The sequence below is a fragment of the Pongo pygmaeus genome, chromosome 5 (assembly GCF_028885625.2).
Source record: "Pongo pygmaeus isolate AG05252 chromosome 5, NHGRI_mPonPyg2-v2.0_pri, whole genome shotgun sequence".
In the NCBI taxonomy this organism is placed as follows: domain Eukaryota; kingdom Metazoa; phylum Chordata; class Mammalia; order Primates; family Hominidae; genus Pongo; species Pongo pygmaeus.
Genome location: NC_072378.2, coordinates 129,959,584 through 129,975,310, shown reverse-complemented (window position 1 = coordinate 129,975,310; position 15,727 = coordinate 129,959,584). Strand labels below are relative to the sequence as shown.

Sequence of the window (15,727 nt, the reverse complement as noted above, 5' to 3'; positions counted from 1 at the left end):
CCATTTCAGCACTTTGGGAGGCTGAGGTGGGCAGATCATTTGAGGCTAGGAGTTCGAGACCAGCTTGGCCAACATGGTGAAACCCCGTCTCTACCAAAAATACAAAAATTAGCCGTTTATGAAGGTACATGCCCATAATCCAAGCTACTCCAGAGGTGGAGGCAGGAGAGTTGCTTGAACCCAGGAGGCAGAGATTGCAGTGAGCCGAGATCACGCTACTGCACTCTAGCTTGGGTGACAGAGTGAGACTTAGTCTCAAAAAAGACAAAAGCAAAACCATCCAAGCAACCAAAAAAATAATATATGCCAGTTTCTCTTATCCTCATGTGAGAGGGAAATCGGAGCTTCTCAGCTGTCAGATTTCTCCTTGGTGTCTTTCATGCTGGAAACTGGTCAGTTTGTTCCCAAACACCTGACAAGACCTCAGAGATGATCATTAGTGGCAGCACCCATTTATTCCTCTAGAAATTTCAGATTTGCTCCCTTGATTCTGCTTGTTTAATAAATTCCAGACGAAGAAGAGTAATAGCACATACATTTTGCATGCTAAAGAATTACTTAGAATTTGCCTCTTGTTGGCTCTGTGACATTGAGATTCTCAAGGAGACAGGAAGAAAATAGAGGTTTTTATATTAGACAATAGTTAGATGCAGTGCTCTTAGCATCAATCTATTGAATCTCCAAAATATGGAATCATTGTCACTGGTAGCAGCTATATTTGGATTTCATTACCCAGTATAGTAGCTATCAATGATAAGACATATTTTTTTTTTTGACTTGGAGTTTCCTTCTTGTTGCCCAGGCTGGAGGGCAATGGTGCGATCTCGGCTCACTGCAACCACTGCCTCTTGGGTTCAAGTGATTCTCCTGCCTAAGCCTCCCAAGTAGCTGGGATTACAGGCATGTGCCACCATGCTTGGCTAATTTTGTACTGTTAGTAGAGATGGAATTTCACCATGTTGGTCAGGGTGGTCTTGAACTCCTGACCTCAGGTGATCCACCCGCCTCGGCCTCCCAAAGTGCTGGGACTACAGGCGTGAGCCACTGTGCCCAGCTGATAAGACGTGTTTTTTAAAAACTGTGCTGTGGTAACTCCTTGGAGTTTGTTAACAGGTGCTTTGTGTACTATCCCATGTTTTCTACTAAGGATGATAAGCGCTGTCATATCTGTGTTACAGGACTGGGAGTTACAATTATTATAATGTTACATCATTTTTAAACAACCTTGCTATAGGTGTTTACAGAAGAATGACATCTTACATCCAACTAAGAAGATCAGAGAAAGTTTCAGGTTTCATCTTGCTGGAGCAGTTGGATAGGATTGGGTTTTAGGGGAAGAAGGTAAATACATTCTGAAGAGAGAGAAGTTTGGAAGGGAGTTGATACTGTAAGGATGCTGACGTGGCTCTTGGGGAGGAGAAGAAAAGACTGGAACGACAGGTTGAGGCCACTTTGTGGAAGGTCTTAAAGGTCAATCTTGACTGAAGAATTGGGATTTCTTTTCATCCACATCTGCTTGTGATCTGCCCACTCTTCAGAATACCCAATTGCTCCATCATGGATCATTGGGTCTACTGAACTGGAACTGTTCTAATGGATTGACATTATAGCGTGAAGAGGGAGCTCTCGGTGACAAGATGGCATGGTTTTGTATCTCAGATCTACCCTTATTGGTTAACTGACCTTGGGTGAAGTATAAAACATCTCTGTGCCTCAGTGGTGTTGTGAAGATTTAAGTGAGCTAAAGCACACAGGCCCACTGGAAATAACTTAAAAAAAAATGCTTGGTTACTATTGAACTTCTTATGCTATCTGAGACAGTTTCCTCCTCTGTTCTGTCATGAACATAGTTTTCAATAAGTATGTGGGAGAATCTAGAGATATTGTGATTAGAGAGGGAGATGGTCAACAGAGGTCAAGGTGTGGGTTAGAGGAAAGAATGGCACTTTGTATGATTTGTTGCCACTTCCTGTACTGAAGCCTGCCTTCCTAGAGCAAAGATGCTCTCCTATTTCCTTCCCTTGTTCTGAGAAGAGAATGAAGATGCGTCCTCAGTCCAGCACTACTTTGATAGGTTTTGAGCCTGAGCCCAGGTGTCTTGATGAGTCCTGCTTGGTGCCTGAGGAGAAGAAAAGGGTTGTGGTTTGTCAGCCCCAGACAGGCAGGAAACGCTTTCTTAACACTATATGGGTGAGGTTTCAGCTATATGCTGTGTCAGTAGATCCTCAGACTCTTGGCATTTCCAAACATTCGTAGTTTCTGCCATTTGCCGTAATTTGGAATGTTGGAAACTGGTAACTTACAACTTCTCTGAGACCCATGAACTAGAGTTGCAAGTCCTAAAGGTGGGGTGCCTAGAAGCTGGTCCCTGCATACCTGTTGAACATCTGTAGCCAACTGTCATCTCAAAGGGATGAAACTGTGCTTGCAAAGAATGGTTTTGTGGCCAGGTGCAGTGGCTCACGCCTGTAATCCCAGTGCTTTGGGAGGCTGAGTTGGGTGAATAACCTGAGGTCAGGAGTTTGAGACTAGCCTGGCCAACATGGTGAAACCTCGTCTCTACTAAAAATACAAAAAAAAAAAAAGAAAAAAAAATTAGCCAGGTGTGGTGGCTGGTGCCTGTAATCCCACTACTCAGGAGGCTGAGGCAGGAGAATCGCTTGAACCTAGGAGGTGGAGGTTGCAGTGAGCCGAGATCGCGCCATTGTACTGCGGCCTGGGCCATGAGAGCGAGACTCCATCTCAGAAAAAAAAAAAAAAAAAAAAATGGTTTTATTAGGGAGGGAAATCAGTGAAAGATGACAGGATGACTCCCCTGACTCCTGAAAAAAATAACAATCTGGAGAAAGAAATCCATATAACTTACAACTTGTAACACTTAAACACTTCTATAGTTGCAAATCGGAGGATTCTGGAAGTTCAGCCCATATTTCTCTGGAATATCCAGGTGGGTGGCTTTCTCAGTATCCTAGGGAAGAGACTGAACTTTGAAGAAGTCGGTGCCCTGTGAGGAGCCAAGGCAGCTCTGGGTAAGCGTCTGGTCCTTGCCAGTTTACCTGCGCAGGGAACCTCCATCCTCATATCTTATTGGTGGAGCGGTAGGCTGGAGGCTCCTCTGATTGGTGAGATTTGGAGGTGAGGTAAGCTTTCAGATGCTTCCTGAAAATCACTTGTAGAATGTGCAGAGTCTTATGGAAATGGCTGGGAAGGCAAGCTCACTAGGAGATGAGCAGCCCAGCCTGTAGGGGACAGTGCAAAGGAGAAAGTGGCTGAGGAACACAGGGCAGCCATGGTAGGAGGGTTTGGGAGCGTGGGAGTTCATATTTTACACTATGTTGGTACTTACCACGCAAATGAACGGCCCTGCTGGGAAAAGAACCTTTATCCAGAGAAGGGATCCGAGGAAATAGTAAGAGTTGGGTTCCGAGAAGCTGTGCTGCATTACGGGAGAGCTAGGTGTTAGGGCCTTTTGCAAAAACCCAAATTTATTTAATTTTCCTTTAGCACAGACTTTTCCTTTTCTTTTCTAATTTTTCTGCCCCCGCCACCCCCGGAGTTGTAAGGGCTCAAGAAGCCTTTTTCTTTTACAGTGGAGTCAACTTGCTTTTGATTTTGAAAGTTGTTGCCAACATACAGGGTTGTTGCAAAAAGACTTCTTCGTTTCCTAGAGGAGGGCTTGAGTAGGGAGAAAAGCGTCTGGACTTCTCACTTCTGGGAACTTAAGTATTAACTAGATTCATTTTTGTGTGTAGATCAGAGGGGAAAATACGAGGAAGTGGGAGAGGGAAAAAAAGTTGCCTTGTATTTTTGAATATGGACAAAACTATCAAGTGGTCACCGTGATCAGCACATTTAATGGTTGCATTTAAGTCTGAATAAAATTTTTGAGAAGGCTGGGCTTTTTTGACATCTCTTTTTAACAAAAAATATATAACAATAACTAACCTTTATACAGTATCTTCAATTTGCCTGGTATTATGTGCTTTATAATATCCTATATTTGAATATTGACTCATTTATATTTCACAATTTTTTTTTTTTTTTAGGCGGAGTCTTGCTCTGTTGGCCCAGGATGGAGTGCAGTGGTGTGATCTCAGCTCACTGCAATCCCTGGCTCCCAGGTTCAAGCGATTCTCCTAGCTCAGCCTCCCAATTAGCTGGGATTACAGGTGCCTGCCACCATGCCTGGCTAATTTTTGCATTTTTAGTAGAGACAGGTTTTCACCACGTTGGCTAGGCTGGTCTTGAACTCTTGACCTCAAGTGATCTGCCCACCTCGGTCTCCCAAAGTGCTGGGATTATACATGTGAGCCACTGCGCCCAGCCCTATATTTCATTACTCTATGAGAGTAGGTATAGTTATGGTCTCTATTTTATAGCTGGGGAAACCGAGGCCCAAAAGTGAAGAAAACTTGCTCAAGGTGACATGCTAGGAATGTGGTGGAGCTGCTTTGAAACCCTGGCAGCCTGGTTCCAGAGGCTGTCCTGTTAATTACTACACTGTGTCCACTGTCCACCGCCGGAGTCTGAGAAAGCAGTAATGATGTTTCTTTATTTCAGTGACCTTGCATATTGGATTTGCCCAGTTTACTTTGGAAGTACCCATTCCACTTTTCTAGGATCATGAAACACTGTATTTAATATTCAAATATCTTAGTGCTGATATCTTCTCTGATTCTAGAGGGCATTTCACAGATCTTACTGAAAAATTCCTTGAGGTAGTATTAGGCTTTGGGTTAAGTAATTTATTTATTAGACAAATTTCTTGGCTTTCATGATTTGGGTAAAGTATGGTCAAGCTGTGTACTTCTGATTATATGCTAAACACGTGAAAGTCACCAGATGGCCAACTACGATGATTCACATGGACTTCTACAGATATATTAATACTGTTTTGGAGGACCCTCTGTGTGCTGAAAGCTCCATAATACCTAATGTTGGTGGATGCATTCTGGTGTGTATGTGTTTCCATGAAATTTAGAAACTAACACATAGCATTCTAACATGTTCACTTAGGAACTTTCAAAAATTTGCCCTACAAGACAAAATTCTCAATAGAGAAAATTTAGAAAAATAGCAGCACAAAGGAGGAGGCAAAAGTCACTTATATTATTAATATAATACTACTCTAGAGCTAACCACAATTGAATTTTATTTTGCCTCAGTATTTTTTTCCCATGCACATTCCTAGGCATGCTATCTTAAAGCAACAATTTGTGTAGTTAATCTGTTGCTCTCCCCACAGTTATATTTTAACTACGGTACTGAATACAGAACGTTTTGCACACGCATTTTTGCTGGAGAAACCACAGATATGTAGCCATTTATAGTGTTTCTTAGCTATCGCATGCATCATTTCCTCTCCTACTTCCTCCTGTCACTGGCAGTCCTGCAGCTGGCCTGCCTTGCCACTCCTGACATCTGAGTCATCACTGACATCTCTCTCCCCAGGCCTGCTCAAGGAGCTCTTACTAAGCTTTGTTATTTTTTTCTCTGCAAGATTTTTCAGATCTGTACTTTATTTTTCAACTGCCCCAACTCAATCCGAATCTGCACTTCAATCATCTCGCGCTGTCAGTGTCAGTTTCTCGGCTTTGAGCTCCTTCTCTTTTCAATTCACACTTTCAAAAGCCATTTTCTGCCAAGTGTTTTCTCACCTTTCCTTTCTTAGCAGAACTCCCCCCCGTGGTTACACCTCCACGTTACTTTCCAGGTATGCCTACATCATTTTATGATTCTTGATGGTGTTCTCATTCACCATATCCACTCCATGCAAGGCAGAGATACACCTTGCTGCTTTGTTATTGCATTGTTGTTAAAGGTAAATTGGGCTGGCTCCAGATAAAATTGTGAAATAAGGAAAGATTTTGCCATTTCCAACCTCTATTTTCCATTACATTTTTGACTCATCGGGGCTTTTTTCTTCTCTGACTTGTTATCATTCCGCTCTGTAATTCACACTGCTAATCAAAATATGAAAGGATCTGATATTGGTTGTTTATACGTAAATGAATTTGATCACAAATTCTTTTATTAATGTGTGATCAATGTTTTAATGAAATGAAGCTAATGCAAGTAGATATAGTTTTTCATTTCTAGGGGAAAAAAAAGTCCTTACTTGGCAGATAAAAAAACCAACAACCCTGTGCTGGTTCCTTCCACCTCAAATTAAAAGAAAAAAACAAGGCCGGGCGCGGCGGCTCACGCCTGTAATCCCAGCACTTTGGGAGGCCGAAGTGGGCAGATCACAAGGTCAGGAGATCGAGACCATCCTGGCTAACATGGTGAAACCCCGTCTCTACTAAAAATACAAAAAATTAGCCAGGTGTGGTGGCAGGCGCCTGTAGTCCCAGCTACTCGGGAGGCTGAGGCAGGAGAATGGCGTGAACCTGGGAGGTGGAGCTTGCAGTAAGCCTAGATCACACCACTGCAGTCCAGCCTGGGTGACACAGCGAGACTCCGTCTCAAAAAAACAAAAACAAACAAACAAAAAAAAAGCAAAACATATTTCTCACTTTTTTTTTCTGAAGTATATAAGTCTGTGAATAACCATGGTGGTAAAAACAGAAAGGAGAAACAGAACGAGAAAGAAAGAAATAGAACAATCAGTAGAATATAGTAATATTACCAAGCTGTGTCTTTTGATTAAAATGTATTATATGGTTTACCTTGATTAAGATGCATTATGTGTGCAGTTTTCTCAAAAAAATTCTCATTGTGTTTTATTGTTCAGTCCCTTGTTCTCAGCTGTGTGTCCAGTTACTCTATCCGTCTTGGACTATGAACTCATCAAGGCATTGAACATGTTGTTTTCTTTATTCCTGAATCTCAACATCTAGTTAATGCCAGGCAGGCTGTGGACAGTCAATAAATGTTTTGCTAATTATGTGATGTTGCTTTGGGACATAAGAATGTTGCTTTGTGTCTCTAGGGTTTTAGTTTATTTTTACCAGATCAAACTTTAGAATTCGACTAACGCTAATGTCAGAAGTCTATGTTTCAGTAACCATCTACAGATAATGGCACCCAGTTGTCCATGAGGAGATGCCATTTGCATCCTGTGTGGGTGACAGCTATGCTTTGATTCCTCTTGGATCTGTAGGACTACTTGGCTCTAAGACCTCATGTATTGTCCTGGGGGTCTGCCAGAGAGGGAAGCTAGCCTCAGAACACAGGGAAATGAGGCAAGGGGGCTTCAGAAGTGGTCATGTCAGGATTCTGGCTTGGCAAAGAGAAAGGCGTGGGTTGTTTTATGTTCCAAAGCTGGAGTTATTTCTTCTGTGACCCTGGCATGTCTTCATACTTAACAGACACCAATATTGTCCTTTCCTTGGTTTAGCCAAAACCGGGGGTTAGGGTGGGTAGTAGGAGGTGAAGGAGCTTTTCTTCAGAATGTATGAAGGGGATTGATGTAATATCTGCTTTCATAAACTGGATCTCCAGCGAGCCTTCCTTTAAAAAATAATTGTATGTAAAAACCATGTAATGATTCTGTAATTACAGTGTGTTGGCACAGTTGTTAAATTATAAATTTAATAAGCTAAGATGAGCTCAGTAAGAGAGTATAGGCTTTTCACTGGAGTGAAAGGACATTACTTGATGAGATATAGCAGAGAGGAAACAATAGACTTTTTGTGTAGCTGCCTGAAACTTCTGCTAGGTGAAGGCAAGCCAATAAATGAGGAAGAAGGGATAATGGATTGTCTAACCTGTGAACTTGGTCACCATGTTCTTTGAAAACAAAGTGAAATGCAATGTTTTGTCTTTGGACTGTCTCACAGTGCTTACCCTACATCAGACAACCCTTGTCTAGTATTTCACGGATTTTGATTTGCTATTTATTTTGCATTTGCCTTCATGTTGCTATGTTTTAAGCCATGAAATGAATTATTTATTCTGTTTATACAAGCAAAAAAAAGTTAATAGCACAAATAAAATGGGAATATATTTGTAATGGCATCATAGTATATGATGTGTATTTTTATTCTTGCTTAAGAGGCTGAAGATTGAATTTGTATACTAATTCAGATCTGGAGTGAGAAGAAAGTAGATGGGGCTTATATACAGGCAGTCATTGAATTATTGATTTATATGTAGGTTTTCTACCTCAGGATGTTTTCTTTTTTGGAGGACACTGTTAAGTATTAACAATGTTAAGAAATACTTCTGGCTGGGCATGGTGGCTCACGCCTGTAATCCCAGCACTTTGGGAGGCTGAGGTGGGCGGATCATGGGTTAGGAGTTCAAGACGAGCCTGGCCAACATAGTGAAACCCTGTCTCTACGAAAAATACAAAAATTAGCTGGACATGGCGGTGCATGCCTGTAGTCCCAGCTACTCGGGAGGCTGAGGCAGGAGAATCGCTCAAACCCGGGAGGTGGAGGTTACAGTGAGCCGCGATCGCACCACCGCACTCCAGCTTGGGCAACAGAGTGACTTCGTCTCAAAAAAAAAAAAAAAAAAAACTTTTGATTAAGGATCTTAGCAAGTGGATTCTAGAATGGCAGCAATTCTCCATATCCAGGAAACTAGAGAAGGAGGCAAGTCAGGATTATGGTGGGCTGTGTTACAGTTCTGCTCAAAGGGTTTATCAGGAAGGCAGAGATTTGGCCCATTCTCCACTGCTGTCATTGCTGAAGTACAAAGTCATAATGGCTCCTCACTGTTTTCCTTGGAGCCCTGAGGTCCATACATACTCTCTGGGTTATCCATATAATTTTGCCTTTAGGCTTTTAGGCTCTCTAGCCAAGAATTCCTTTTTTAGTTAAGGAAAAGCAACTATAAGGAGCATGTCCCCTGGATGAATGCCATGTTACTCTTCCAGTTCTGGAAATGATCTGGCTCCAGGGTACCACCAGACCAGGCTTTGGCCTTGCCCAGATTCAATTCTGATCCTAAAGGCTCCTGAGAACTGGGCCTGTATAGGGGGCTGCTTGCTGAGGTTTCTTGGGCTCTTTCTCCCAGGATGTAATACAGTGCAGTGTCAAGCCAGAGTTCTGAAATGGGTCAGTAAAAGTTACAGAAGCTGTTCGAAAGGAAATTTGAGGTTATTACTGAGGAGGAAGGAGAGGGGGAGAAAAGAGGTATAATATTAGTTTTAATTTGTATGGCACTTCCCAGTATAATTTAATTAAATTCTCACCTTAAACACCTTAAATAACTTAGGAGTAGAGAACCTTGCTTTTGGGGACCTATTCAGAAGCAGAAAAACTCTTCAGATATGTTTGGAGCAGAACTGTAAATGCTCTGGCTAAGTAAATTTGTATTTTTTTTCTTATTACCCTTTTTTATTCTTAGGCTTTCTGTGTAGGTATGATTGTCTGATAGTGGCTTCCAAAAATTTTTTAAAAGGTCCTAATTCACAGAAGTTGTGAATGTGAACTTATTTGGAAAAAGGGTCTTTGCAGATGTGATTAAGTTAAGATCTTGAGATGGGAAATTATCCTCGATTATCCAGTTGGGTCCTAAATGCAATTACAAGTATCCTTTTAGGTGGCAGAGGGAGATTTGATATGCAGAGGAGAAGCATGTAAAGATGGAGGCAGAGATTGAAGTCATGTGGCCACAGCAAGGAAATGCTGGTACTGCCAGATAGACACTGGAAGAGGCAAGGACTGGGTCCCTAGAGGCTTCAGAGGGAGTGCTGCCTTGCTGACACCAGGATTTCAGCCCAGTGATCCTGCTTTTAAATTTCTAGTCTCCAGACTTGTAGAGAATAGATTTCATTTGTTTTAAGCCACCAAATTTTGATAATTTGTTATAGCAGCCACATGAAACCAATACAGGAGGGAAGAGAAATAAAAACGAAATGGAAAGCAACTTGTTCAGGAGGACCCTACCACCAAACTTAATTTTCATGAAAGAACACCCTGTTGTTTACTTACATATAATATCAGCTTTTACTACAAGCCAGGCTTAGTTGAATTCTGATGGTCAGATTAACTTTCCAAAAGCAGCCCTCTAATCGTGTCATGCGTGTTTGTCTGTATTCCCAACATAACTATAAATCTGGGATCGTGTTTGGCTTGTGTATAATTGTATCCACATTACTTGGCATGTAGGTTCTCAATAAATATTTTCCAAATGAGTACATGCTTAAGTATGAACATTTTCGAAATCAGGACTCCAATCTGCTTTTCCAGCTATGTTTCTCCCTATTCTTTTTATGTTCTTGCCAGGGAAAAATATCAAGTTGGTGAGAGATAAATAATGAATAATAACTACAGTTTTCCTATGAATAATAACTGTCCAGATGACAGATGGCACTAGTTTAGACTGACTGAAGAATCAATATTAATTGGAACATTTTTGTTGTATCTCTTAAGAGAAAGTGGCAAATTAGGACAAATCAGATGAATAGTAAGGATTTATTTTAAAATGTACTTTAAAGTGTGTTTTTAGGGTCAGTAGAGATAAAACCCAAATGGATCCTATGCCTACAGTATTCCACAGAGATAATTGATATTCAGAATAATGTAAGTAAGGCACTGGACTTCAACTTTTAAAAACATTTAAAAATAAGCATTGAAGCCAAAAGAGTTTATTCTACAGTTTATTAGGCTACTTAGTGAATTCCTAAACATTTCCTATCATCTGAAAGTAGTTTTCTGTTTGTGATATGCTGAATTTTGTACCTAAGATAGTATCTTGTCTAAGATGATCACATGAGCAAGATGGTTGATATTGTTTCCTCAACTTTTTATTTTGAAAAATTTCAGCACTTAGAAATTTTTACAATGGGTTAATGAATACATGTAAATCTTATGTCTATATTTGAAGTTTTAAATTTAGAAAAATTTAATACTACAAAGCTCAGATCACACTCCAGATAAATTAATCTCAATCCCTGCATGAGTCACAGGCATATGTATTTTTTGTTTGTTTGTTTTTGGTGAAGCTCCCAGGTGACTCTAATGTGCAGGCAAGTTTGAGAACCACTGCACTCTACCATTATCACACCAAAGATAATTATGGTCTAATATGAAGGCCATATTAAAATTTCCACAATTTTCCCCCAGATACCTTTTACATGGTTTTGTTTCCAAATTACAATGTATTTGGTTGCTGTATCTCCATAAGTACAGATGCCAATGGCTCCTGCATTTTGCCAGACATCTGTTGAGTGTGTTGTATATGTTTGAGCAATATTTTTGCCTGTACAGCTTCTCTTGAGCACAAATGTTATATCAGCATGGATTTGGAAAAGAGATCAATAGAGAACTGCAACTTTCTAATCCATAATGCATTTAAGTTCAGATATGTGCTCAGAGATGTAAGGGGGAATTTTATTTCATGTTTTGTGTAAATATTGATCAGAGACCCAAAAGGGCCTACCCTACAGACCTCTGGGGTTCAATGGGGCATGGTGTGAAATAACACACAGTTGAAGTTTGCACCTTCCCCAGGGTGAGCTGGTATAACTTGTGTGCATGTAATCATCTCTCTGTTATCTGACAACAACAAGGATAATTCTACTTTGGTAGAAATGTAAGGCAGAGTTGATAAAGAAAATATGGATGATACTCATAGGCAAGTTTTGTTTTTTACCTTTCAATTATTGCTATCTTGCATTTCCTTTCCCTTTCCCACATTAAAATTACTCATAGCTTTGGTGGTAATATTATTGCTGTATGGGAAGCTTAAATACCAGCCAGTGGTGGGAGTGCTGAAGTTTGGGAGCGAAGGTTTCTGTGCAAGGACAAGGAAAAATGATGATAGGAAGAAGTGACTTGTGAACAGTGTTGCTATAGTAAAAGACAAGAGGGTTGGGGATGTGTGGGAAAGAGCCAACCAGCTTTTCAAGGTACTCTTAATGATAACAGAATTCTGAGAAATAGTGTAGCCATTGTTTTTTTGCGTCTTTCATTGAATGTTTTGTAAACATCAATGAGGACATTTCCTGGAGTTTGTTGAATAGCACACACAAATATAACCAAGAGATACAATCTAAATGCTTTAAAACAGTGTCTCTTTTCTTTTAGAATCAGAACTTTAAATTGGTATACTTAGTGAAAGTGAGAGTGCACCAAACCGGCTAAAACTAGCTACCCATAATCATAAGGTTAGTGTAATTATTATGAACAAGGAAAGAAGGGTAGATGGAGGTATATTAGTCAACAAAAGCAATTTTTTTTTTTTTTTTGAGACGGAGTCTCGCTGTTTCGCCCGGGCCGGACTGCAGTGGCGCGATCTTGGCTCACTTCAAGCTCCGCCTCCCGGGTTCACGCCATTCTCCTGCCTCAGCCTCTCGTAGCTGAGACTACAGGTGTCCGCCACCGCGCCTGGCTAATTTTTTGTAATTTTAGTAGACACGGAGTTTCACCGTGTTAGCCAGGCTGGTCTCGATCCTCCTGACCTCGTGATCCGCCTGCCTCGGCCTCCCAAAGTGCTGGGATTACAGGCGTGAGCCACCGCGCCCGGCCAACATAAGCAGCTTTTTATTTAAACTTGACCTTTGGCACAGGACTCTGACAGTCTCCCTGAATTTACATTTTAGATCTGGCATTGTCGTTTTTCTTATCTAGGCTTAGTGATACAAAAATTCAGCGGTGTTACTGTCCCGGAATCCTCTATTTTCCTTCCTTTAAAAAAAAAAAAGGACAAAAAATTTTTCATCTGTTTTCAGGTAAACCACTGATTGTTTGATAATTTTCAATGATATTACTTTTACCTTGTAGTTATAGATTTTTGTGTTTAAGGGACTTTGAGTCTCATTTGGTATAACTTTTTTTTTCCACACCCAAGGAAATGCAGGTTGGAGCGGTAAAATGACTACTTGGGGAGCTCATGTCTAGCTGGTGATGGAAGGAACAGAACCTAGAATCTCTGATGAGTGTTATGCAGTGAGTGCTTGCTCAATGCATCACACTTTGCAGGCGCTTTGAAGAGTATTATTGTAACATTTAAAATTGAAGCTCTATAAGGTGTATAATATTAAGCTCCATGAGTAGATTGAGTCTTTCCATTCCATCTTCAGGATGGGAAAGGAATGTTTTCCATGTGAGCTCTAACTGTGGAGATGCCAGGGGTGTGAGGGCTCATAAACCACCTACAGTTGATTTTTGGATAGTTTGATGGTTTCATATACTAGTGAAGATTCAGTTTCTGAATACCTTAAACCCCCTTGAATAGACTGACCCTGTGATGTAGGTTCTAATGGTGTTACTGGACCTGTTGCCCCCCTCTGCAACTCATTAGGGTAATTTAACCTTTGTGGGTGGTTAGAAAGCAGAAATAACAGTCCTTACCACTTTCCCTCGTTAGAAGACATTGACTACTTTTGCTACAGATTACTACTTTCCCACCTATTAAAGGAACACTGACCAACTGCAGAAGATGTGAGGAAGCTTGGCCAGTCAGCAGGTCTCCTCATTCTCTCCCACCTTTCTTACCATTCAGTAGCCTCTTCTGAAACATAGCCAGGAAAGAATCAGAGTCTGACACTTGATATAATGGATCAAGTGCCTGGCCCCAGTGGCACCAACCAGGTTTTTTGGGTGGATCTGTTTTAAACATTGAGTAGAAGTAAGAGCTGCCATTTAAAATGACCCATGTCCCCTTATTGATCAGTCCTTACATGTGATTCCTTTGCTCCTCTAATTGCAGGCAAGCATGGAGAAGGGTTGGGTGGAGTACAGTGGAGTGAAGTGGCTCTTGGCTAAACTTGGCATAGGAGTTGGTCTAAAAATGGTAGCTATTTGATTGACAGCACAGGTAGACATAGGGACATATGGAGGGGAATTTATTACCTGCATCTCTAGGAACAAGGAAAAACAATTAAGTCTCTATTTCTTATTCCCTCTGAGATACTCTCTCATAATGTCTTAGGGCCGGGAACCCAGCTGTTTCCTTGCTCTTAGGTCCATTTATACTAAGCAGGGAAAAGGCAGGTGGCTGTGCTGTAAGAGGTGTTCCAGAGAGAAGTATCCATCTTTTTTAGATGTCTGTGGTAAATGCTTTTGTGGGCTTTCCAGATTACATTGCCAGATAATGGAATGTGAAGGCTCCTCCAACACCGGCCCACACCTTGCAGATATGAAAAATGGGTTTCAGGGTTATGTAGCTCATCAGCGTGAGATTGAACTAACGTCCATCTATTGCTACTCAACCTCTTTTTTTTTTTTTTTTGAGATGGAGTCTCACTCTGTTGCCCAGGCTGGAGTGCAGAGGCGCGGTCTCAGCTCACTGCAAGCTCCGCCTCCCGGGTTCCCACCATTCTCCTGCCTCAGCCTCCCGCCACTCAACCTCTTAATTAGAGACTCCCAGGTGAGGGGGTTAGCCACCTGAGTGAGCTGAAGGTGGATTGCCTGGGGTCCAAGTCCAGATCTCCCACTTACAATGTGACATCGGCCACGTTATTTCACCACTTGTCCTTCTGTTTCTCAACTGACACATTGGAATGGCAAGATTGTAAGGAGTAAATGCAAAAATACCTGTGCAGATGTTTAAGAGTCGCTGGCAGATGATAAGAACTCAGTAAGTACAAGCTGCTGGTATCATTTCATTATTATTGTGTTCCCTCGTGGCTGTTTTGCTCTTTAGCAATTTTGTCAAAATTTTTAAAATGAAGAATGGAGGCGACACCTTATAAAAATAAAATTTGTGAAATAATCATAGATTCAGTTGGCCACGCTTAATACGTGATAGCGAACTGATGTCACAAACATCAGGGATTCATGATTTAACTCTTGGGGAGGGCCTCTGCTGAGGGGCTAACTAAACATAAACAGTCCTCACTTGGTATCCATGGGGGATTGATTCCAGGAACCCCTAAGGACACCAAAATTCACAGATGCTCAAGTCCCCAATATAAAATGGTGTAGTATAACATATGCACATCCTCCTGTATAGTTTAGATCATCTCTAGATTATTTATAATACCTAATACACTACCCATACATCACTTTACTTGCATAGATTCAACATAGTACTCAGTGCACAGCACATTTAAGTTTTGCTTTTTGGAACTTTGTGGGATATTTATTTTTCCTGAATATTTTTGATCCATTGTTGGCTGAATCCACAGATGTGGAACTCATGGACATGGAGAGCTGACTGTGTATATAAGCTGTTTAATCAGTCATGTCACAGAAAAATAATTCAGTACATTTTTTGTAGTGTCCTAGAACCATAGAATTTTAAAGTTTAAACAGATATCATGTTCATATTCTCCCTTGGTTTACAAGGAAGAAAGGAGGCCAGAAAGATTAAGTGACATTCAAGATTTCACAATTAATGATGGAACCAGGCGGGCAGCCTATAGTGTCTTTTTTAAAGTTGTGGACATGTATTACAAATCTTCCTGTGTGCTTCCTTCCTTGCTAACGTCTTATACTTGTTTCCTTCAATACCAGGTGGTTGTAATAATGAGAATTTTAATGAAGACTTTTCATGTAGATAAAAATTGTTAATTGAAATTTTAAGACAGTTTATAAAATACTGTAATAAAATATATTTCCTTAGTGATGGGGAGATTAAAAGCTTGAGGTAGAGTTGGGAAGAAGCTTAAAACAAATCAGTGTCTATCTTTTTCAAAGAGGAGGAGTGTGTGTGTGTGTGTGTATGACTCTGTGGGCCTAGAGATTAAGGCAGTGAAATTTGAGCCAGTACTTTTGAAACTTTCTCTATTTTGTCACTCAGTTTAGTAGATTTGGGATAATATATCTACTTCCTTTTCTGCATTGCAGTTGTATTTAAAATATATTATAAAATAACCTCAAAGAATAGA

General features: G+C 40.7%; 1 protein-coding gene across 4 annotated transcripts in view; it reads left to right on the top strand.

The window, feature by feature from the left end:
* Positions 1 to 15,727, top strand: part of ARHGAP18 (Rho GTPase activating protein 18) — a 136,892-nt gene that overhangs the window by 20,821 nt on the left and 100,344 nt on the right. For 2 of the 4 annotated variants that reach the window (XM_063666571.1, XM_063666570.1), the window contains exon 1: positions 14,131 to 14,475. The exons of the other annotated variants lie outside the window; for them this stretch is intronic. In XM_063666571.1, the coding sequence (XP_063522641.1) occupies positions 14,441 to 14,475 (35 nt within the window). In that variant the 5' untranslated portion in view covers positions 14,131 to 14,440. Of the gene's footprint in view, positions 1 to 14,130; positions 14,476 to 15,727 lie in introns of those variants that run through there. 4 annotated transcript variants of the gene reach the window in all.